General features: G+C 34.1%; 1 protein-coding gene across 1 annotated transcript in view; it reads right to left on the bottom strand.

Moving 5' to 3' along the window:
* Positions 1–24719, bottom strand: part of UBE3C (ubiquitin protein ligase E3C) — an 83270-nt gene that overhangs the window by 46784 nt on the left and 11767 nt on the right. Inside the window, exons 3-13 of the mRNA XM_026103006.2 lie at positions 22055–22129; positions 21213–21359; positions 19905–20020; positions 17844–18001; positions 15610–15763; positions 14548–14768; positions 14089–14243; positions 11831–12018; positions 4636–4722; positions 3747–3904; positions 2727–2959 (exon numbers count right to left, since the gene is read on the bottom strand). Coding sequence (XP_025958791.1) covers positions 2727–2959; positions 3747–3904; positions 4636–4722; positions 11831–12018; positions 14089–14243; positions 14548–14768; positions 15610–15763; positions 17844–18001; positions 19905–20020; positions 21213–21359; positions 22055–22129 — 1692 coding nt within the window. The remainder of the gene's footprint in view (positions 1–2726; positions 2960–3746; positions 3905–4635; positions 4723–11830; positions 12019–14088; positions 14244–14547; positions 14769–15609; positions 15764–17843; positions 18002–19904; positions 20021–21212; positions 21360–22054; positions 22130–24719) is intronic.

Below are 24719 nucleotides of genomic sequence, written 5' to 3'. Positions count from 1 at the left end.
AGGGAACTGTTTGATTACACAGGAATTTTCATCACCTTGACCTTATAACATTCAGTGCCGCTTAGATGAGTCACTAAAGCTCTATGGCTCTATTACCACCATACTAAAAAAAAAAAAAAAAAAAAAAAAAAAAAAAACCTAGAAAAAAATTATCATGCTAGCAAAAATGTTTTAAAAAGAGTTAAAGTAACCTTCAAGAAAGCTGCATGAAATTAAGTGACCCTGGAGTTCCTTCTACGTAATGGGTACGGAGAACACTAGCACGCAAAACTCAGGATATCTTTGTAAAATTTGTCATAAGTATGCATTTTATTGAAAGGAAAGCCTCACTTTAATAAATAATTTTAAAATAGGGATTTCTTTCCAAAAATGCCCAAAGTACATACAACCCACAACGTTCAGGAAAAATAGCATCTTAATACAGTATTTCACAGGATGAATTCAAGATAGTGAAATAATTCTTTTATTTGACAAAGCCTGTTTTCATGCACTCATAACTTATGTCCTTCTATTTAATCTGTAACAGCAACTACATTATTTCAATATTATATCATAAGCAAAAAAAAAAAAAAAAAAGGTTATTCTGATGAAAAAAGACATTTTCACATGCAAATCTTAGATTTTGTAAACAGGCACACCTTACTGTCAGCAGTCTCACTGATTTCAGGTTTACCATTAACTTACACAAGCAAGATTTGTGTATGTGGGAATGCATTTCATTAGACACTAGTGGTATAGAGAATATGTAAAATGAGCATGAGAAATTAAAAGCATAGATCAAAGGAAAGGACTGTGCCTTCTTCTCAGCATGCAGTGTGCAACAGTTTTAGAAGAGACAAATCTCTCACATTTTTGACACAGTGTAAGAAAGAAAAGCCTCATCTCCTTTAACACCTTAAGTTTATGACAAATTACTTCAGTTTTGTTTCTATTTTTTGTTGGAAGATATCGCTGCCCATTCATTGGCAAAAAGCAACCTTGAAGGTGCTATCAGAAAGACTCAAGGCAGTAGTCTTCTTGATAAAACAAGGTGAATTTAGCTGTATTGAATTTTTAACGAGTGAAGCTTTTGTTATTGCAACATTTCTGGGTAGAACCAGAGCCTTTAAGATATCTTAAAGATTTACATTTGTAATTCAGCTAATGGAAGAAAACTCTGGCTCCTGAAAATTGTGGGAGTACACCAAGCTTAGACAATTGCACTAAGAGTTTAATAGCTGCCTGCCAAAGTGAGACAGAATAACTTGGGATTTAACACCTGTCTGAATGAAAGCAAAATACAATCAAACTCATCCAAAATGCAAGAAGCTAGTAAAAGGATTGATTAAACATGATAAACTAAAGAAAACAAATAGAGGATGATATGTTATAAACTCCATACATTAAAAATTCCCCTAACATGCTGTCTTGCTTATAAAAACAGACAGATTAGAGCTTTTCACTTGTGACCTTTAAATCGAAAGTTTATTTGGCAATTTAAAGACAAGTAATTAAATTAAATTGTGCAAACATATATTAGATCAATCTTTGCAAATTACAAATTCAGTGCTGCATTAGGACTGTATTCAATGCAATCAAAACATTATCAGTTACTCTCACCGCTATTAATGCTTATGCTCATATGTGAAATGTGTTGTAAAATCAGGCAGAATAGGCTGGATAGAGGCTATCTTAGACTTGTAGAATGAATAAGCATCCCTTAATTAGCCCATCAGGTTAAGTGCAAGCCTTAATGGGCCCTTCCTAAAGTCTAGCATGACATCTTTCTCCAAACATGGCCAAGAAGAAAGTTCCATTAGCAATATTAATACAAGCTTAGTTGATCATTTTCATTCAATTAACTTCTTTCAATTAAATAGATAGCTTGACAAAAGCAGTGATAAAAGACCTGAAGGGACAGCTGATGACTCGAACTGAACATTAGTGTGCGAGAGGTCGCCAGTATTAAACAGACTGTAAATCTAGCATTCAATTTGGAAAATGCATTTCTTCTGCTCCCACTTCTTTAATGAGCAATTTTAGCTGACTAGATGTGTTTGCTGCAGAATTTTCATGACAAGTCAAGCACTGCCCTTTTTTCCAGCAATAGTTATATTCTTAGGTTTTTCCTGCCAATATTTTCAGCTTCCCTTAACTCATGCCTTAGGCTGCCACGGATAAAACTAGTAGAAATACATTGCTAGATACCTAGAAATATCACTCTTCAAGTTTGCATCTGCTAAGCCACATTCATCACCCCACTGGTATTCCAGCAAGCCCAAAAGGAGCTGGACCAGCATATTCCAGTATGACAGCAACGAAACCAAAGCAGTACGGTATCAGTTTAGTAAAGCCTCTAATACTGAAGTACTTGAGTAATCTTATGATGCAAAAAGAATTTTACATGTTCATAAAGCTAATCACACATTTAAGTACCTTGCTGAACTGGAGGCCAAGTTAAAACCTATATTCTATATAGCAACTTCTTTATAAAGACGATAAGCAGGAAAATGAAAGTAAGACTTGTCAAAAGCGAAAGAGTAAAATGATTTGTTACATTTATCAAAATTAAATTACTCTAAATATTGGCATATTTGCCAAAATCAAATGTCTAAAATCCACATGTCCTGATAACAACTCTGATAAAAGTCTAATCATTAAAAAACCCCATTGCACCCGATCTCTCATCGGCAGAGAGAAGTCTGAAAATGTTATTTTAATCTGTTTTGAAAATTGACATAACATACCTTGAATAACTGAATCCATCTTTTTTGTTCTGTCTGTATACATTGCTGCATTTCCGTATTTTTTGTTACTCCAACACTTCTAAATGCTGCAATATATTCCTCACGAACTTCCGGTTTTGTTTCTGGGTAAGCCAACTTTATGATTCCTAAACATGCATCTCGAAGGCAGCGTGACAATATTACTAGCTCTTCTAGTGTAAAAGGCATCATTGATGATTGTCTTTGACCTACAACTATATAAAGCACAAGTTTATGTTTCTTTAAATTACCACTCCTAATCATTTTGCTGTTAAAAACACTTATTATTTCACAGAAACTCTAATACACACACAAGGTAAAGGCATAGAAAAGAGACATCACAAAAAAAGGTAATGAATATACATTTATAATGGCAATCATTTCTTTTAATTGTCAGCAGCCATAGTGATTTTAATTACAATATTCTCCTAAGTTTTTTTTATCTTCTGCTATGTTAACATTCAAGTTAGTCTATAGATTCAATTCAGAAGGACTTCACTCATTTCACTAATTCATTAAAAATCATCATGAATAAGAACTTTCACATCTGACCCTGTAAAGCTAGGGTTCCCAAGGTGCAGACCATCATTTTTTCTCTTTTTTCTAAATGCAATCATCATGAAAGAACCAGCTGACAGCTGAGCGTGCAGGGGACTGTCAGCACATCAGCCCAGAAGAGCCTTCCCCACAGATGTCAGCAAATCATTGCTCAGGGAGCCCCAAAGCTGTAAATTCCAGCTGCTGAGCAGTTCCTGGCAAATTGATATGACAGCAGGATGTTTTTTCTAGAACTGCCATGTTGCCATCACATGGTGAACCTCTTTTAAAAAAAAGCAGGAGGTGGACAACAATCTTGCTTATCGACAGAGAATGACCCAGAAGCAACAGAACAGCATAAATTTTGTTAGGTGGTCCTTATAGTCTGATGGTTCATCATTTAAGAAGCCTTACACAAAAAACATTTTTCAAAGTTCTGCTATTTAGTAAGCTTGAAACTCTCACCTTCTATAGGATCACCAAAGAATTCATTATCATGAATAGAAATAAGTGAATGACTAAACAAAGAACTAAAAAGGTAAAAGAGAGGGATAATTCGACTTGAGTCTTCTAAAGACATTGGAGAGCCTCTTGAAATCACTTGAAGCAGTGGCACCATAGACCTTAAAATATAAAATACAAAATAAGAGGTTGATAATTATATATTCACTTTTTTTAAGTTTTAAATTCAGTATTCTAGTAAAAAATATTTACTAGTAGTTATAAAACAAAATAAGGACTACTCTCTCAGTTTAATATCTATTATTCCCCATTCCTGCAAAATAAATTATGCTTTGTAGGTTCATCTCACTATAGTATCTCAGTGTCTGGAAATGCATCGGCTTATATATAACTTCAGTGTTAACTCCATTACAGACTGCACATTTCTTCTGGTTTAGAGCGGATATCTGGCACAAAGATTAAATAATCTGCATGTTAGCACAAAACAAATCTGTATATTTAATATCTCAATTCCTAGGAGCATGCTTCTGCTCCCACTAATTTCTGGACTAATCAAAGTGCTCAACAAAAGATAAAATTGAAGTACTTGGCATTTTCAGTGTTTATTATATTGATTCTAGCAAGCAATCCAGAAACTACAAGACATTTGTATTATTTTAAACAAAGGTTTTATTTGAAAACCTGTAATTATTTACAACAGGACAGTTCCTGAAATTTTGCTCCATTTTATGAAATTATAGTCTCAGTGAAAAAGGAACCAGGTAAAACATTACAGTTTTGTTTTCCATTATCTTCCACTATCATCACCATACCACCAATTGTCTCCTTCTCTTTTCATCAGATAAGCTCTATTTTAATGAAGACTCAGCTTCAGAAATGGTATAACACATACCCTGTAATCATTCGTGTAGTCATTGAAGATATCAAATACCAAAGATGCCTCAGGAATCTGGCATTAAAGGCTAAACTATAAAGAAGTCTGAAAGAGAAAGACCAAATATATTGTATCTGCTAAAACAGTGTATCCACAAAACACTGTGTTTCTATAACAACTTTTATGTCAAGAATTTTTCAAGTAACATGAACAGTTCAAATTTTTTTTTCAAAATGAGAGTTATTGTTCTAAACAAATGTGATGAAAATATCAAATTTGAAAAAGCAGCACATAAACCCTTACACCTAATACACTGTTTCAAAGATCATTTAAAACACGGTGTCTTCTAGAAAACCAAACAGTCCTCATTTTTCTGACATTAAAGTACTATATTCAGCTGGCGATCCTAAATGCTACTTTCCAATGTCTCCTAATTACTATTACAATAAAAATGGTAAAATAGGCACGCAAGTCCACATCTCCTCTCAGAGGCCAACAGCCTCATAATACCACAATTCCTCATGCTCATGCACAGGAGGCTGGGAAACAAGAGCAGAGAGAGGAGACTGAAAGTTCTGCCTGAGAAAACAGTATTTATTAAGGACCATGTGGAAAAAGTAAAATTTGCCAGATGGCAAAAGGAAAGGAAGCATACACGTCACTAAGGAAAAGAGTAAAATATGCAACAAATACTCAAAAACACTTGAAAAAGGTATAAGCAGCAATTCATTTCAAGACCTTAATAAAAAAAAAAGACAAACCTATACACCCACACACAAAGAAATACTGCACAGCAGCATGTGCCTCTGGGTCCCAGCTTATTGGCTGTTTAAGCCTTACAGAATCTTTTAAAATATGTTTTATTTCAAAATTAAGTTATATTTTAAGTATTTGGAATTTTAATCTTAAAACTTGGGAAAAAAAATCAGCCTGCATTTTTTCCTTTGTAGTTTTACTTTTCTAGATTCACATTATTTTGACATTTAGATGGAAATTATGCATCATCATTTAAGGAAGGGCTTTTTAGATTAAGCTAATTTAGAACAAGGATTTCTATTTTAATGTTTAAGTATCCAAATGATAGCTTAGATGTCTTGGTTTCTAAGATGAAAAATTTCTTTAATGACCTTCAGTTCTCAGCCTCATATTTGAAATGAAAAGTAATTTGGCACAGTGCCGTTAGGTCTCATAGGGCTTCCAAGTAAAAACTTGTTAATTTTACAATCATCCCTGGAAATTATGTAATAGTTTTAGCAGAAATGAACAAACATTATGGACAGTGAATCTATCATAAAGTAATTCATTTTTTCATTCTAGCAATATTCAGCAGTAATGAAGGAAAAGGAAAAAAAAAAAAAAAGGACAAACCCTAAGAGCTTAGAATAATAACCCTTGTCTGGGTTTTATCCATTTTTATTCCATATCAGTGATTCAGGCAGCCTATTGTAGCAACTGCTACATTTCATGGCTTGATTCCAGAAATTTAGAATACATTTAGCTTTCATTTTGAGAAGGCTGCGCTTCCCTGAAAATCAGGCTACGTACACGATGCAGATACGGTAGAAGATGTTACCGTACAGCTTGTTTTGTCAACATGAAATACATATAAAATATTAACAGATGAATTCATCCATTCTGAAGATTCCATTTTGCTACCAGACAATAAACGTGGAATTGTAAATTAAACACGCAAGGCCTAATAAACCAACAAAAATTTTACATCACTAGATTCTCCTGAAATATTATCCCTTGGCAAAGGAGTGAAAGTAGGAATAATCCCCCAGCCCCAAGCATAGAAATTAGCTTTCAAAGTAGAAGATAACAATTTTAATAGAAACAAGCGATGCAAGGATGGCTTTGAGAAATCATCTTTGCAAAGGCTGAAGAAATTGGCTGTGCTGGAAAACAGTTGCAACATTTTCAGCTTCAGATTGAAGGGAAAAAAAGGAAAAAAAACTAAAAACCCTAAAAAGTTAAAAAGAAAAATTTGTGGAATTAAAATAGGACAAGATCTACCTTATTTGGTCATCTTTGGCCAGGTAAGAGAAAGTGTGCATCTGCTAAAAATGAGCACTTCCAGATAAAACTACATTAAAATGACACAGCATACAGTAATAATGTAGAATAAATTTCAGAACACTACAGGGATGGTTCATACGTGCCAAAGGCAAAGCATTATTAATCCACAAAGTTTAGAAATCAGTTCAACTTAATGTACAGCTTGAGTGTCCATACAACCTGGATCACTTTTTCCTGTAAAGAAAAAAATCCACATATGCACACTAGAAATCACTAAAGAAATATTAGATATTTATATCTTTGTGGATCATTTTCAATAATTTGTACTATTCTAAAAACAAATGAAGAAACTAAATTTTATCTCCTGAGTTTTTTCCCCTCCCCTCTGGTTCTTCTGCAATTTCTTAAAGATCTCGTGGCATATTACCAGTTTCATTACCATGAGATCATTGTACATGGGTTTACATAATAGATTCATTAACGGATTTGCTGGTAAATTTTAATAGTCAGATTTAGCACTTTAATTTGGGGGAAGAAGCATTCTTCAAATAATGAAAAGTATAAGCTCCTATTTCAAGCACAAAAATAAACGAGTCACAACCTATGCTAGAATTAAATTCACTCCAATAATTTCTGTTAGATATTCATTTTAATCATACTAATAAAATTATCTGCTCCCAAAATTAAGTATATATTGGCCATTTATTATTGGCCAGTTTCTCTCTGTAGTTATCTAATTGTTCACAAAAGCCACATGATTTATGTGTATTTGCCAGAAAGGTTTTTTTGGGCACCTCTGGTTTAAAAAAAAAAAAAAAAAAGTGTCAAATTCCTCCTGTGCAATGGGACAGATTAAATGACCCATTAAGCTTAATTTAGCTGAGGCACCGCTACAAGTTAATTAGTTAAAGGCAAGATTTTCAGCCTAGGTCATAAATTGGGCCCAGTTTCCCACTGAGACCATTTAAGTTAATGAAGAGAACACAATGGAATGAGACAAGCTCATGCAGTCTCGTAGGGTCGCTGCTGCAGGGGCGGTGTATTTTGACACTTCTTTAGAACTGCAAGGTGTCACAGGTAAGAGAGAGCATGCAAGATGCATTAAATGAACTATACCGCTCTTCAGGCTGCTTCGTGCTTCTGTCTCTCTTTAGAACGTGTATTGAATGAAGAATGCACAAAGCTTAAAAAGAAACGTTGTAAAAACTTCAAATATACTGATTCTGGTTTTGAGAAAAACACACATTTGCTAAAGAATTACTAAGACAGCTGTATGTAAAGCCTAAGTATCTTCATCACACATACAAAGACAGGCTGCTCATGTTACACCAGAATGTCAGTAATGTATTGTCACTCTGAAACTGTTAAACCAAGAATAACAATTATTCCGAGACACCAACCAGACAGCTAAAATAATAACCAAAGTCCTATAGTACAAGCACAGTTCATATAGCTATTTAATTCTAAAGCCCTATTGAGGGCTTGAAGTCTACGATATTAAATTACCCTCCCTAAATATTTTGCAGGATGAGAATTTACTAGTTATTCAAAATATATTTTTGCTGATCCAAGTCTCACAAATCTCTCTGTAATGGCAACGACAGCTACACTCTATAAGACTCAGGTTTTGTTTGTTTTTTTAATAACACTTCATTCAAATAATATTTATCAACTTTACAGGGAAGAGATGAAAGCCTTGTCCCCTGAAGACGATATAAGATTCTCAGCGACTTCATTATCCATCAGGATTACACTGTACGCCTCTCACCTGGCTTACTCAACACTAACTACACCTCGGCCTTTCTACTCCTGTGGCTTTTTCTTTAACTGGGCTTGCTTGCATGTTTTCCAGATTTGGACAGAATTTATTAAAGAGGACTAGTTGCCAGTCCTACACTAGGACTAGTTATTAGTCAGGAGGACTAATTCAAAGCAATGTGCTTTTCTAATAACCCATCTTTGTTGATACATACCAACTTAAAAATAAAATGCTAGATGACACATATTAGGTGATAGTGTATTTTAATATATCACTAGCTTATGGACCAAACAAATGAATTCGAGTCTAAAATAAATATCCTACTAATCATCACTATCACAGAAGTGATGGGCAATGAAGCAGGTATGAAGGTAATGTATTGAAGCATGAGTGACTTCTTAACTCCCACACGTTTCAATTCTCTATCATATTTACACAACATTAAGAAGGAAAAAAAAAACAGTACATACTATGTATTTTTAAGGTTGCTGTGCTATAAATTTCAGTTCAGGTTTTGTTATACCTTTTTTTTTTTAAACAAAAAAGGAGGGAGTAATACCACAGATAAATAATTAAAATGTTTAGCTATGGAGGTACACAAGACATTTGTACAAGAAAAGAATAAACTGAAAAAAGAAAAAAAACACACGGTTTAGAGTGAATGAATGAATTAGAAAGCACAACATAGGAGAAAACAAAAGTTAGTATTTTCTACAGATTAAACCAAAAGGAATGTTCAGAATTACTAAAAGACAAAAGATTAAGGAAATATTTTGTGTTATCTAAAACAATGTAACTAATACAACCTAACAACATTTAGGCAAGGAATACCTACAGCCAGAGTAAACTTTCTGGTTAACTAGAATATGCTTATTATACTAATAGAGTTTGTGTAGGGAGGGAAATGTAATTACTGGTGTCTGAAGCCAAAACCCACCACTAGTCTACACAGAATTAGGAAGGGACTTCAGATGCTTGCTCCTTCTGTTCAAAACTACAGAAATTCTTGTAGTTTTGGGTATCTTATTCTGGTCTCTCTTGGTCTCTGTTCGAAACACAAAGAAACTACTGATTTAATGCAGTGATGCCAATGCTCCTAACACTACATAACCATCAGTCAAATCACCAAGATGTACAGAGAACCACAAGAAGAAAAAGCATTCAGCTTTAATGGAGTGGCATAATAGTCTAGAATATGAGTTTCTTATCCTTTTTCAAGAAGGAAGGAAGCCTCAAAACTATTATAAAAAATACAGAGATATTTGTGGTTTCCTCCCTTCCAAAGCCTGTGTAAACTCAGCCTGATTTTCTTTTCTGCTGTTCAAGGTGATTTTTAATTCTTTTTATTTAGTATCTCACTTTGCAAATTTTCAGTCTAAGTGTTTTTTAATTATCATTATTTTCCATTACAGTTGTAAATGCTGTTCAGTAAGCAAATAAAGTCTTTATAAGAAACTCTTCTCTCTTTAAACCCATTTGATGAGTATGTCTTCAAACAGAAAAGAAAAAACCAGCATTTTTAAGCTCTTAGAATATATTAAAAGTTGTTTTAGATTATTTCTGCTTAACTAAGATATTTTTACGTGGTGTCATTAAATAGATACACTTTATTCTGAGTATTTTAAAGTCATTTAAAGGCAGTTTCAAAAAAGGCAAAGCATCTTTCCAAGGACCATCATTAAATTTAACAATCGGGCAATTAAAAATGTATTTATGGAAATAAATGAACTAAAATCTTTTAACTACCTTCCAAAATTGCACAATGTTCATTACCTTTAAAACAAGCATCAAATGTGCTTTACAAAAGACTCAGGAAAGAATATTTAGAATAGATACTCAGAAGCTTAGTCCAGGTCTAAAATGCACTGAGGAGAATGAAAGATTAATGCCTAATGTCTTGGCTAGGCCCGCTAAACCCAACACTTACCATTGGCTTGGAAGTCAAAACTAGAAATTAAACATCTGCTTTAACTTAACAAATAACTGTATGAATTAACTTAATTTTAAACAGGTAAAAACTTTCACTGGCATTAATGATACTAATCTTAATATTTCTTCTACTTTTTTCTAAAGTTGGTAGATTCTACTGTTTTGGAACCATTCAAAAGTTGTAACTGCAAACAACTGACTGGAGCTTGCATAGCTGCTGAAATGTATCTAATGCATAACTAGCTTGTTATCACAACTGATTACAAAGACCTAATATAGCTTCTCAGAGGAAATTGATGCCATACTCATACAATTAAGGTTCTGTGTGACTTCTTTATTCATTAAGCACTCTTTCCACACAGTTCACCAGTAAACCTCAAGTCAAAGCAGTGATGCATTTAAATTCAGTAATTACTATCCAAGGCAATGTATTACTTGCAACAATAAAACACACGTACTAATTCAACTGCTGCTATGATCTTCAGGTCTCACATCCTGCTCTAATGCAATTAGTCTACAAAGAACTAATTACCCTAATCGAGCAATCACAGTTTCACTGACATCTTACTTCCTCGAACAGCCATAAACACCATTGGGCTAAGATAGCACCTAATTAGTTTTCTGTATCACTGTTTACAATGCAGTTTGAATTGATTATGTTTACAACATTCCCTAAATACTTAGTTTACTACCAGCAACTATATACTGACTCAAAATGACTCGCACCACACAAGTTTTAATAGTTATACGTCTTAGTTTGATTACAAGAAGACCAAAAACCTTCTTCCATTGTTACTGACATTTGTGTTTTGTAGCCTTTGTAAAGGAATGCTGTAAAGATGAGCAAGTCCAAACTTTTACCTTCATTTGTGATTCCGAACCCCTTACCACACAACCACAATGATTTTCAACAGTTAGGAACTGTTTTAATTCGTAGCGAGAGATATTCTGGTTATATACTAAAAGGCTCAGAGAACAATTTGGAATAATTGGATTCAATGCTCAGCCAGCTGGACAGATTATGGAATCCGTATCACTGAAAGTTTTAAAAAGCAGCTGGACAAACTTCTGTGAGAATGATTTAATTACACTTAATACTGCCTCTGAGCAAGAGGATGGAAAAACTACTTCAAGAACCTTTGCAATGCTATTTGCACATGATTTTCTGATCGCAAACACTTTCTGTTCTGTAACCTTCAATGTGATGATAAAATATTAACTTAATTGCAATGCACTAAACAAACCAAAAACTTACAGTTTTGGATTCAGTGATCAGTCCAGAAAGAACGCAATGAGCAGGAAGAATAATGAACAAAAAAAGAAATCTACTCATTGATATACCTAGAATTCTTATTTAAATTCTACAAATCTTATTTATTTCAGTTGATTATAAAAGAGACAATACAAAAAAATCTCCACAGAGTATTTGAAACAACAAGCCAAGTCTATCTAGTGAAACTCACTTTAGGTCTACTATCGTTTAACATCATTACTACTTATACTTGCCTGACTTTTGGCACCATCATTCGGTGTTGTACCATTAGCGTGTGGCAGATTGATGCCATCAAGGTAAAGACCTCCTCACTAGCTGAATCTCTCCAAACCATATTCAGTAGAGTGTTTGTTTGCTGTTTTGTATCCAATTTCTTTAGACACTCCTCAGTTATATACTGAACTGATATTCTCCCATCACCCTGTAAACACACCAAACAAAAATCTGCTTTGCTCTTTTTAATGATTAAAAAATCCCATTTCTTTAAATGCTTCAGAATTTTACTAGAACATAATGTTTACTTGTATGATAGTGAAAGCATGATGATATATGTATACCCAAATATCATTCTTAAAAGCACCATATCTGAAAGATGATTTAAACCCTTAGATAGGCAAGTATTGGGAGTGGTATCAATCTCTCCACTAAAGCCAATGGGAAACACTCCCTATAATGTAAGCACGGTCTGCAACACTTGGATGCAATGTGGCAAGATCATTTACTGGCATAAAATATGTTAATACTCATCTCTCCCCCAGTGACATCAGTCAGTATTTGCAGAGAAGCAGACACCTACTGGAAGTTCAACAGCTACAAACAGTATTTCCCGATTTATAGCCCACGAGTTAACAAACAACAAAAAACTTTTTCAGCTACCGGGTGGCAAATATACATATCAGGGTAATACAAGAAGTGTAAAAAGAGGAACATCCTTGAAGGATACAAGCTATCTACGTATACATCTTTAAAAGAGAGGGTTTTTTCCTGCAACTTGTTTTTCTGGTTGGGCAGGCATGCATGAAAATATGGAATACAAAAAACCAGAGGAAGGAGAAATGTATACTACAATAAAATAGTATTATGTATTAAATTTATGTACTAGATTTTCTCTAATTTATAAATTATAGTAAATTATCTATGAACAGAAATTTATGCTTTGTTTTTACCTAACCACCTCTTAAACATCACCAATTTTTTTAATCCACAAGTAGAATCTACCAATATTTACATTATACAATGTGGGGGGGGGCAGAGACTAAATATCTAAAGTCTGACGTAAAGATTTTGGATAGAAAAAAAACAGAAAATATTTTTTATTTTGGGAAATGCATTATTTATTGGACAAAGAAGCAGTTTATTCATACTAACTCAGTAAACCTTTTTGGCCAATGATAACAGACTGCACATAAAATGTACAAGTAAAAAGCTGCATGTATTCACCAACAGTAACAGTATGGTTCTTGATCAGAAGTCACTCTCAATATCTGGTCTTAAAAAGGTTGAATCTTTCAGAGACAACAGGAAATTTAAGTAGGCATTTGGAACTGTATCTCCTAGAATAGCTAGTACACTCTTGCTTTCAGTACTTAACCAAGGAAATGACACAAAGGCATACAAATGCTCGAGAGAGAAAAATCCAAAATTTCCAACTCAGTGTGAGAAAGGAAAAATAATCACACTATGGTAATTAAACTATTTTTGTAGCAATCCAAAATATGGCGAAATTTCACACACTCCACAAGAACAGACTGCACACTGCATGAGTCTTGTGAATGGTATCTGGCTTTTGAGAGATTACATAAAGGCCAGTAAGAAGCTGTTGGACTGACATCTCTCCAACTTTGGTTGCTCAATGCCTTGACCTGAGTGTCAGGATGTTAAAGTTAGTATAGATTCCTTTTATTGTTGGAATTTTTACTGCATGTTTAAACTACAGTGAAAAATCCTATTTACAACTACAGTCTCTATACATTATCACAGAAATAAAGTGTCCTGCTCTTTGAGGGTTTTGAGTGTAGCAAGTTTATCTTAAAAGGGAGCTAAGATTATAAGGTAAAGACTGAAGCTGAATATATGATATCTCCATGAGAAAAAATGAAAATACTAAGTTGGAATATCAGATTGGTATGTCTCATAATAACCGAGTGTTACCAAAGTCTTAAAAACAGGAAGAGTAACAGTCTTTGTAAAATACAAAATTAAAGCAGAGAAGTCAATTTTTTTTTTTTAATAAAAGGTCTGCCCTTTGGAAGTCATACTACCTGTACTTTAAGAATCCTGGTTACATCAAGAGTTTTGTGTGTTTGTTTTTAAATATAAGGGACCAGTTCCAGTCACTTGCAAATAGCAGCCATCTACTTTTAAGAACAAAATAAGCATACTTCCCTCTACTAGCAGCTAGAAAAATAGCAGACTTAAAACGATGATGATTTTACCTATTTTTGCTGTTGCTATAATAAAAATTCATTCAAAGAAATTCTGTACTGCTTACTGGTGTGGTTATCATTTTACTGATCTCTTCATCCTCATCTTCAGAATCACTGGTTGCATCTTGACAATTTGTACCAGTAGTAGACACAGGCAACTGAGAAAGAAAAGTTTGGAGTACCCTCAAGTACACAAGAAGTCCTTCCTCTGAAAGGGATCCTATGGCAAATGCATGGAAATAAGACTATTAGCCAGATCACACTCTACTAAAGATAAATAATACATTCTACAAGAAATACCTGACCAAAACACAATATGCCCAAGCCTCCCCAATTAAATGCAAGTTTTAATATAAAGAGTAAGATTAGCTAATAAAGCGGATCTCTCCGCTTGTATCCACAAACTGTCCTTTTTGCTTGTCAATGAACCACACTATATACATATTTTGTTATATATAAACATATGTAACATACTACTCAAATATAAAAATAACCCCAATGAACAGACCATTTAGCTTTCTCACCCAAATATGTTTCTCCAACAGTTAAAACAAAATAAAAAAGCCATGGGGCTCGATCACTTTTTCTTGAACATCCACTTTCTGCTAATAATAGTGCATTCAGAAAGAGTTCATAAGGAAAAATGGTCTGAACATCAGCAAGCGCTGGAATGATGAAATGGAATATTTGATCTGTAAAAGGTGCTGCCAAAAACTCCTCTGTGAAGGCTGTAAAAATCTGTTGCCTGAAATAAAAAAAAAATGCCTTTATAGAAAATATGAGCAGAATTTCTCACAAGTATATCCATGGAATGATTGATCATCAATGTGCAAGACTGAACATGCCCATCAAGAAAACCTATAGATGCATTCCATTAATTCCGGGCCAATAAACTGAATTTATCAAATTTCTCAAAAATGAACTTTTTATACCCCATCCCTGATGATCTTATATGTAACTTTATCCTTTAAGCTTTTGATGAGCTCACAAAAAACTATTCTGAAGTTAAATTTTGTTGTTCATAATCTTGAAATTACTGATAAAAAAATCCCAACTTTTTGGGAAAAAAAATCCCAAGGTTTTTTTTTTCCACTCAATACAATACACTCCAATGTACTCCAATACAAAACACTATTATATGTGCTATAATCAAAGTTTGACTTTTGTTTCCTCTTTCTACATACCTGACTCTTTCTCCTTGTAAGCTAAGACTCAATTATTTCTCTTCATAAATCTCAGTTCCTCTGTCACAAACTTGTTAACTCCAAAATTCTTTTCATTTGCCCTTGGCTGTGTCTCTGCTCTCATCTACACTTCAAGCTTTTCCACCTCTGTTTTCCCACACATGGCAATATGTGCTATTCTCTATGATCCGTTTATTATATTCTTCAACATTTTATTACTTTTTTTTTAAATCATACCTGAAACAGCTTTGTTTCGCCTATGTACAACGTTACCAAAAAATCATTACTGCCGCAAATAAAATCAATAATCTTTACTAAAAATATATAAACATCCAATGATAAAGTCTGCAACTCTGAAAATAATGAACAAGTATACAAATATCTAATATCATCCTTATTTACCTTGCACCTTCTGGGCAGGAGCTGTATGTAAAGTGCAATGGTTTCAGAACATTCTCCAGAAGTATTTTTGCAATAGGGACTCGAGAAACATCAGAATACTCAATACTTGATGGAAGCTTATTGTTAATTAACAAATAAAGCGACCTGTAGTAGCCTACAAATAAGAAACACCACTTTTTAAAGATAATACTATTTTTTTTTACTTATAGAACAAATTATATACATAAAATTTATAACTTAAAAAAGTCTTATAATTCATTGCATGAAATTTTACTTAAGGAAACATTTTAAAAAATGCAGAGAACAGTCAAAGTCACATTCACATAACTAACAGGATATACAAGCAATATCTTTGGAAATATCCTTTTATAAAATCACAGATAGGTAACTGCATACAGAATCAGTTGGATTTTCAAGGCGGACCACTCCTGCTGGTAAAGAGAATAATTTGACCTTTTAAACAATAATCTATGAAAAAGATGTTCTCTTCTCCTCTAGACAATTCTAGTCATGTTTTTGAAAGCTGCTTTTCCACCTTTTTAGACATGATGAATTTTTCCCTCTAGTCCAAAGCATGACAGCATCTTACAGGTAAGAGTCCTGCTGGCAGAATGTCTCAATTCTACAAGTGCCTTGCTTTAGCAGACTGAAGAACACAAGTACTGTTCCCAAAACAAGGATCTCTCACACAGTAATAAAAATGTATTACCACCTGAACCATAAAGACACGTATAGATGGTAGCCTGATCCCCATTGTCAGAAAACTATTTTTATCTCACTAAAGTACAAGTGGAATCACATGACTCCATTCTTTTCCTTAAATCAACTTCCTTGTGCTCGACGAACTCCTGTTCTACTACTACAGAAACCACTGCAAATGCGTAAGTAGGGCTGTAGCACTGAGAGAGACGCCCAGCCTAAGACCTTCTGTTATACTAATATAAGCTGATTAGACATTCTTTACCACTTCATCATCATACATGATTAGGAGATGATGTATTTTTAGTTACACAGCTGCTTCTTTTTGTTCTGATTACAAATGACTAGAAAGCTGATTTTTATTGACTAAAGTTTAGAATTTAACATTTTGACAAATTCTCATGTATCAGTTGTGAGGACTGAATATTATACTAAATGAACAAACATAAAAGTATTTTGGAAGATATACTAATCATATAGTAAACAATAAGACATAAACACAGATGCTACTATAATTTAAATAATACCTAGGCAAGTAAGATAAATGTGCTGCAGTAATAGTCACTTTTTGTCAGAATGTAATACAACAACTCCAAATGTAGCAGTTACATCTAAATCCTCGGTAACAGAATAAGATAGCCTGGATTCAGTTCACTGACTATGTTTAAAACCTTTCAAAATACATAGTTATTCCAAAGAGATAACAAATTCGAAGATGCCCTTTTAACATTTTGTACTACTGAAGCTGGATCAGAGACGTTTATTTCATAGGGCTTTTCTTTTTTCCCCCCACCTACCAGTCTTGTGAACTCAAGCCGTGATACTAGAAAGACAATTTTTTTAAAAAAACACATCCCAAGAGTAATAAAGGTTCTTGTACACAAATCATGATTTCAGTGATAACTACACAACTCATTAACTTTCAGTAGGTTTGCACAGGTGTAACTGATAGGAGTTTAGCAAACAGCTTTGCTAAAGTTTGAAGATGGCACAAGGGAAATAAAAGCTGGTTCATCATCTCTTTGCTAAGGTGTCTCTATCTACTGTTAACAGGATGCAAAATTAATGCCAATTTACTATAATAATGATCATTAGCAGTTACAGGGAGAAGTGCTGCAGAAAAATGCCCAGCCTTTATACAACTAAAGCTTAGATCTGACAGGAAGAGCGTGTGCGCGCGTGTGTCTTTGCGCATGTGTGCATTCAAATATGAGAAAGCAGTTACTGGAATAAACCTCTATTAGGTAATATTCACCAACTCAGGCTCTGTTGCAAAAGCCTGCACAAATAACTTGGTAGAACATTCAATTTATAATCAGAATTTTCAAAGAAATCAAACAGTAATTTCTCAAGCAGCGTTCACTTTACCAGTAAAATATCAGTGTATAGTATGGGTTAGGGTCTGCAGCATTTACCATAATTCATCATGTCTGTGGCAAAGGCACAACGTGATGAAACAATACGGTTTTCAGGTATACCACATTCCATTCAATTTTTTGCATATCTCCCAGAACTTCTAGTTTCTGGCTACTCACCTTTTTGAATCATGTAGTGCAAAATTTGTTCAATTAATGATGCCACATAGCTGACATCTTGTAGAACAGGCAAATACGTATTCTCAGATGAAAATACCTCAAGCATTCTCATAGGAAGTGCAACATTCAGACTGTCATCATTGCAATTTTGCAATAGCCTATAAATCAAATCAAAATTATTTGATGAGATTTCTCTTATGTCAGCACAGGCATATGCACATTTCTTAAAAATTAAGCTACAAAATTTTTTTGCATTCATTTTAAAATAACTCATTTATATTGGGTTTCCAAGTGTTCTCAGTAGTTCAGCTAAATCATTTTGCTGGCATCATTATAATTCCTGATTTTAGGGTTTCTATGCATACCGCTCTCTCTCTTTAAATCTTACTAAATGCTTGCTTTCAATGACTTGAAAAGTTTGGAGGACTGCTGCACTGATTACAAGAGAAGCCAAGAGTTTTTTCCAACATGCACTGCACTACCCACATGAAAAATGAAGTCAGGAGAGCCCTGTAGTAGTATGGGCTTCGAATGAATGCTGGGGAATGTCATACAAGTAATGAAAATAACACATCCCTGATCCTGATTACAGGCTCAAGTATTAAATAGGCAACCATCCCCAAACCTTTAGCAAACTACTTACGAAACAACTACCTGTAACCACAGAATTGGTGCAGATTAAGAGCCTCTTTAGAAATTAAAGGATTTGTTAATATTTGAGGTATATAGGCATAGTTATCCGAACAATGCTCTTTCTTCTCCTGCCATCCGGATGGACAGACGTAGAGCATCAAAAATCATTCTGACACCACAGCTAAGCTATTTTCACTAAACAGAATAAAGATACATTGACAAGACGACTGTTTTTTGCAGATGTAGCTGCAATCAAACTACCATTTTTTGCCATGATGTTACATACTGTCACCACAGTTTCTCATGAGTCTGAACTTACCCATGGGAAATGATTTTGGTTGTCTGTGTCGTTGCTTGCTTTCTGGGTTTTTGCAGTCAATTAGAGCAGCTCAGAAAGCGAGCAGGGACACCCACCATCACACTGGTAAGAGGAAGTAAAAAGAGCTTCTTCCTCCACTCTCCCCATGTGTTCAAGGAACAGACTCTTTGCTCCCTTCCTCACTACGTCACCCAGTCAGGAAGGCAGAGAGGAAACACTAACACACCTGCATTTACAAACCACAATTCCAACTGTGGTGAAAATGTACAATTAACTCCAGTGACACCGCAGCTATGTTCCACTGTATGGGGAATTTGAAGCCTGCCACTCAAGTCTACCTGAGTGTCCAGTGCCACTGTTCGTACGTATATAGTATAAACAATTATAAAATCACAAGCTTCAATGATTTGAATGCACCAATTTTCCAGAAGAATCCTCAATATGATAAGCAAACAGCGCTTTCTTCAAAAAAGATTTCTGTAAAGGTCTGCAGAATATAACTAGTTTCTATCACACTGATAAGAACAAATACATTGTTTTCCAAAACTGGGCTTTAGTAGCCAGCTGCTGAAGTTGCTTTGATAAATTTATCTTCCTGTGGTTCTCTGAAATGCATGTAAAAATGTCACTACCTATAATGAATGTACCGCTGCAGTCAGTAGTGCACCTGCTTAACATGCCTTGAATTCAAAATAAACGGAAAAAGCATTTTAAATAATATTACTCCTAAAACAGCAATATCCAAAGAATATCCTTGGGACAACAGTCTAGCTCAGATAGCAACCTCTAATAATTATCAGCTCCCAAGAAAACATTCTGATTCGGACACACACTGCTAGCAATCCTACTACATGCAGACCCTTAACACTCTAGACAGGACACATGTCGAACATGAAAATCCACGGAGCTAAAGAACATTCCACTGTTTTTAAATAGGAATAAGTATCATATACCACGGCTGATATATATTTAACATTAAACTTATTTCATGGAGAGGACTGTTAAATTTAATGTATACTTCACCTGCTATAAAAAAAAGAAACGAAAAAGCATCCAACATGATTAGGAGCACTTTTTTCAAAAGTAGTTTACAGAAAAAAGACCTTTACCTGCAACACAGCCCCAACAGTCTTTTTATTTGGAATAAGCAAGTAAGTCTGTCTGGACCATCCAGTTGCTTAACAAACTGAGAATTCTGTTTAATTAAATTCTGACACATCCATATCTGAGGAAAGACACGCACAAGTTTAATAGAAACTGACATTCATAATAGGCTAATTACTACACTCTCTTTAAGTATACCTGGCTTCGCCAATAATAAAGTAGCTTTATTTTTCCACAAGTTGCATGATGGTCACAGTCTTTTTCCTACTGACTTTTTTCCTTTAGTAGTTTATTTCCTACATTCTTTCAATCCACATGTTTTAGCACAGCACAAATTTTATTTCCTTTTTATGCACTGGCATCAACCTCTGCTGCACTAATTGCTTACTCGGATGAATGTTCACATTTCAACGTTGCACAAAAACAGCTTTCAGCATATACAAAAATACTGCAGCATATACAGCAATATCTTAGTCTTGTTCTGTCAGGCACAGAAACAGTATATTATATATAATTACATTCTATTATAAAACATTATATTATATATATAAGGTATGTATAAAATATGTACATATATGTAACACAAAATACCTTTGGGTGCTTTACGAAACACAGAATAAGACAATCACTTTTAGTTGAGGAAAAAAAATAGTGATTTGTTAAACAATATAAACTACATGACTACATGACATAATATTAAGAATTTCAAAGTTAATATTGAAGTACATTTACAAATAACTTTACAATGGGAACAAATTTCTCTGTTAATTTTTTGAATAGCCATAACTCTTTAATCTCCATTATTAATGTCCATAAAGTCATTTTTACTTGTATCTTTTGGAATTTTGCAGAGACTCCAAAATTAATATGCCAGCATTATTGACCAGTGCAAAAAAATTAAAAACCCTAACACCTTAGGAATGACCAGAGAAATAGCTGGAAAATATTGTTAAAAATATAATTATAACAGAAGTATACTATTTTTAATATATTACTATGACTCACGCATTCTATATATGCTGCTCTGTAAAAGGATTTTTCAAGGCTTCATTTCACAGATTGTGGTGAAGGGGGGTGTGGGTGTAGGGGTGTGCGCACGCACATAAAATTAAATTTAAAGTTATTCTGTTTAAATGAATAACAAAAGAGCAACGAATAATTTAGGCCAGCAATATCCACAATTTTAAAATGACTTTATTGAAGCGCTCAAAGTTTCTTTTGCATCCCTTCATAACCTTCTAAGTGAAAGAGTACCTAAAAAGTGCATGAAATAAAACTATTTACTAGTGATCAAAGTATGTAACAGTACTTACCAAACGCTTAGAATCCTCATTCTGTCTGTAGAAAAAGAGTAACTGACGAACTAAAAGGGTCAAATTAGCTCCATTAGTAGTGGAAAAAGTTCCTCCAGATTGGGCCAAATTAGCACAGCGATCGAATTCACTTCTTTGGATAGAGTACTTAAAAATAAAAGAAGATATGCATCAACACATCAGTAATGACTCTGAATTAAAACAGAGATGCAAAATTTTAAAAATCTCATTTCGGTTTCCCATCTTGAGCGACAGCAAAGTAATACAAGGGATTTAACACACAATTGTTGAGAGACTGAAACGTATATACGAAATTATAGTTAAAGCCATAATTGCTGTAATTCAGAAAGTACACTTTACAACAAATTTGTTGCTTTTCAAATAAATACCTATCACATCATGTAATTTCATCTGGTTTACTCAATAAATACCAGCAAGCTTAAACAGAAACAATCCTTTCTAAGAATAACCAATCCAACATCCACTTAAAAAGAATATCCTTCTGAATCACGCTCTCACTTCTGCTAAAGAACCCTGTTCCACTGGTGTGTAAATGAAAACTGCGAATACCTAACTATTCCTATATGCTTTGTCAACTCAAAAAAACTGAGTAATTCCACTGAAGTCTGTTTTCATATACATACATGGTTTGACGAATAAGTGCCCACCTACTGAAAAACTGTCTCAACTGAAAATAAGTCAAGAGGGGAAAAGATCTTGCACTTTGTGAGCACACATAATACTAAAAAAGGAAAGATTTTCAATGGAATTTTTTAATACAAGAAAGCCTATTTTCAGCAAAACTGTTTTACACCCCTCTGAATAAATATAAAAGTACTTACTTGATGTTTTCTGTCCCTGTACCCCCTTACAAATGACTGGATTATTATTGCATTTTTCAGCCTCCGCCTTTCTTCCTGTAAAGTGAAAAAGATCAAAATCAACAATGTGAAACCTAAATCTCATTTCTACAATTTTATCAGATATATTTGTATTCAAAAATAATTTTAATGAGAATTAAGTGCTAATCATCAGTAAAATAACGTATTTGAGGTTTTGCATCCAATATGCATAAATTAGGGAGAGTGCAACTCATATTTCTAAGTATAAATTTAACATTGCATTACTGCGTAAGAATTTTTAATAATCAGTATGTAGTATTACAGAAATAAACATGCTAGCATTTTATTAGAAAAAAATTTAATGCTAAAATGTTCAAGAGTTGATCAAACCCAAAGAAATTATTCCTCCTTCTGCACAAATTAGTCAGCTGACACTGAAGACCTGCTTAGTTGTTCCCCCTCAAATAATCTGCCAGCATTATAAGCCTGGTACACTTCAGATGCCCCAAAACAACTATTTGGAGAAAATACTCCTGCTGAAACGAAAATAAGGCTTAATGCTTCAAGCCCAGGAACACAATATAGAAATGAATACAAATTCTTGCTCTCTCCTTCCAGCTGGACATACAAAGTGAGTCATTTTATGGAGTCTTCCTCAGTAGCTGGCAATTGTAGTTAAATCATCCCTTCGCAGTGGCTGAGCTTCTGAAGAACTGACAGCGAACTTGCTTCAGGAACTATGGAAAGCACACTCAGAGCGCCCCTTGACAACACCCCCAGCATATCTGATTATGATAAATACCTAAGGGAAGTGGCTACTGTAATTAGGTTTATAATAATGTCCATATAGTTTCTTAAGGGATGAAAGAGGGAAGTGAATCAAATTGTTGTTAACTGAACTTAAAGCTCCAAAGCAGCAGGTGAGGAAGGGAAAGTAGGAAGAGGAAGAGTAAAATCAGAGAAGCCTGCCTTGAGAAGAGGAATTCTAATCTAAGTAATCAATCCCTGAACTGCAATGAGCCAGCTAGCTCATAATTTTGAGGGCCACCAAGCAAACAGAAAATGTTTTGAAAGTTTATGTGAATTTTCCCAATAATATTTTAATGCTACTTACAAACTGACAAAAGTTTGATTACTAACTTATTGTGCCATACAGATATATACAACTTCCATGGACAGAACTTAAACTGAAGCGGCCAGAGAAACATCATAAAGGTTTCTGAATTGCTATCCAATGCGTGTTTTATTATTCTTGGAAAACCAAGTTCCCAAAACAACTTATCTGAATAAACTCTTGCTTAAAAGACTCTAATTACCTCTAGAGTCTGGACCAAAATCAAAATATGATATGCTGAAGGTTTTTTTCCTCTCCTAAGTATTTAACAGTAAAAGTGCAAAGTATGGGGGCAAGGAGGGGAGAGTTTCAATTACAGAGAGGCACTGTCTGTTCATCGTCATAATGTAATGTTTGACTACAAAGTAGGTATATTCTCCTTTTCTCTACAGGTTTTTTTTTCCTAGAATACATAATTGTCAATTAGCAACCCGTAATTGCAAAGGTTTTAAGTCTGAGGTCACTCGTAAGATTCTGCTACAGGCCTTTTTTAAAAGGCTATAACTGATTTTATTCTCAGAGGAGCCATCCTTTAAAAAAAATCTCTTCCACAGAAGGACTCTTCATTCATTTTGTGAAGATCTAATACATGACAAGGAATACAGTGAGTGAGTGTACACATACTCATACATAAATATACGTGTCAGCTTTGCAGCTTTGCACCTGATAGAGTGTTAGCAACTGAATGGGTTATTCTGGTATTTGGCAAAGAGCACTTGAAGCACAGAATATTCTTTTGCATACATTGTTAAGGCCTCATTGATCATATATTTGAGTAAAAATTCATAGCACAGGTTTCTGAAGTAACAAGTGAAATCCTAAAAATTTCACACGTAAGCTTAGTCCATATTAGTGCACCCAGCCTGCAGAGAGAAAAAAAAATACAGTAATTGTCCTCAGAAAAGAGTAAGCCACTGCAGAACCTGCTTTTAGTCTAGCAAGGGTCAAACATCTTTAAAGGACAAACAGTTCCATTTTCTTGATTAGCATGAAAACTATACAATCATACATTTAATATAATTTTACAGGATCAAAAAAATTTTCTCCTTATACTAGAGGAAAAATAGCAAAATAAATATATATTCATTTTCATTTTATACTATTATATTTCATTTTCTCATTTCCACCTATATTAACACAATTATGCTTTAAAAGTAGTATTTTTCCTTCCAGTACATATTTCTCCTTTGCTTTATTCCACACTGAATTATCTTTAGCAGTAAGCCTACATCACAAGCCAATATAAGATATCCTAAAGGCTCACACTGCAGTCTCACAACTGCTTCTCACTTTTTCTCAACCATCAGTCGATTTCAAAGCACTTTACACTGCACTGAAGTATCAGTCTTGATTTTACTTTTGCAGAGCTGAAGTACAAACTGGGAAAGTGACTTGCTGAAGGTCATCCTGGAAACCATAGCAGAACCAGGAGAAGACAGTTTGCAGAGACCATAGCAACAGATTATTGGGCACAGCAAAAAATTAAAGCTACTGGCCAAATAGCTATATTTTCTCAACAAAGACTAGATCCAATGAGCACCAAAATAAAAA

The sequence above is a fragment of the Dromaius novaehollandiae genome, chromosome 2, assembly GCF_036370855.1.
Source record: "Dromaius novaehollandiae isolate bDroNov1 chromosome 2, bDroNov1.hap1, whole genome shotgun sequence".
In the NCBI taxonomy this organism is placed as follows: domain Eukaryota; kingdom Metazoa; phylum Chordata; class Aves; order Casuariiformes; family Dromaiidae; genus Dromaius; species Dromaius novaehollandiae.
This window is presented reverse-complemented; position numbering and strand designations above follow the sequence as displayed.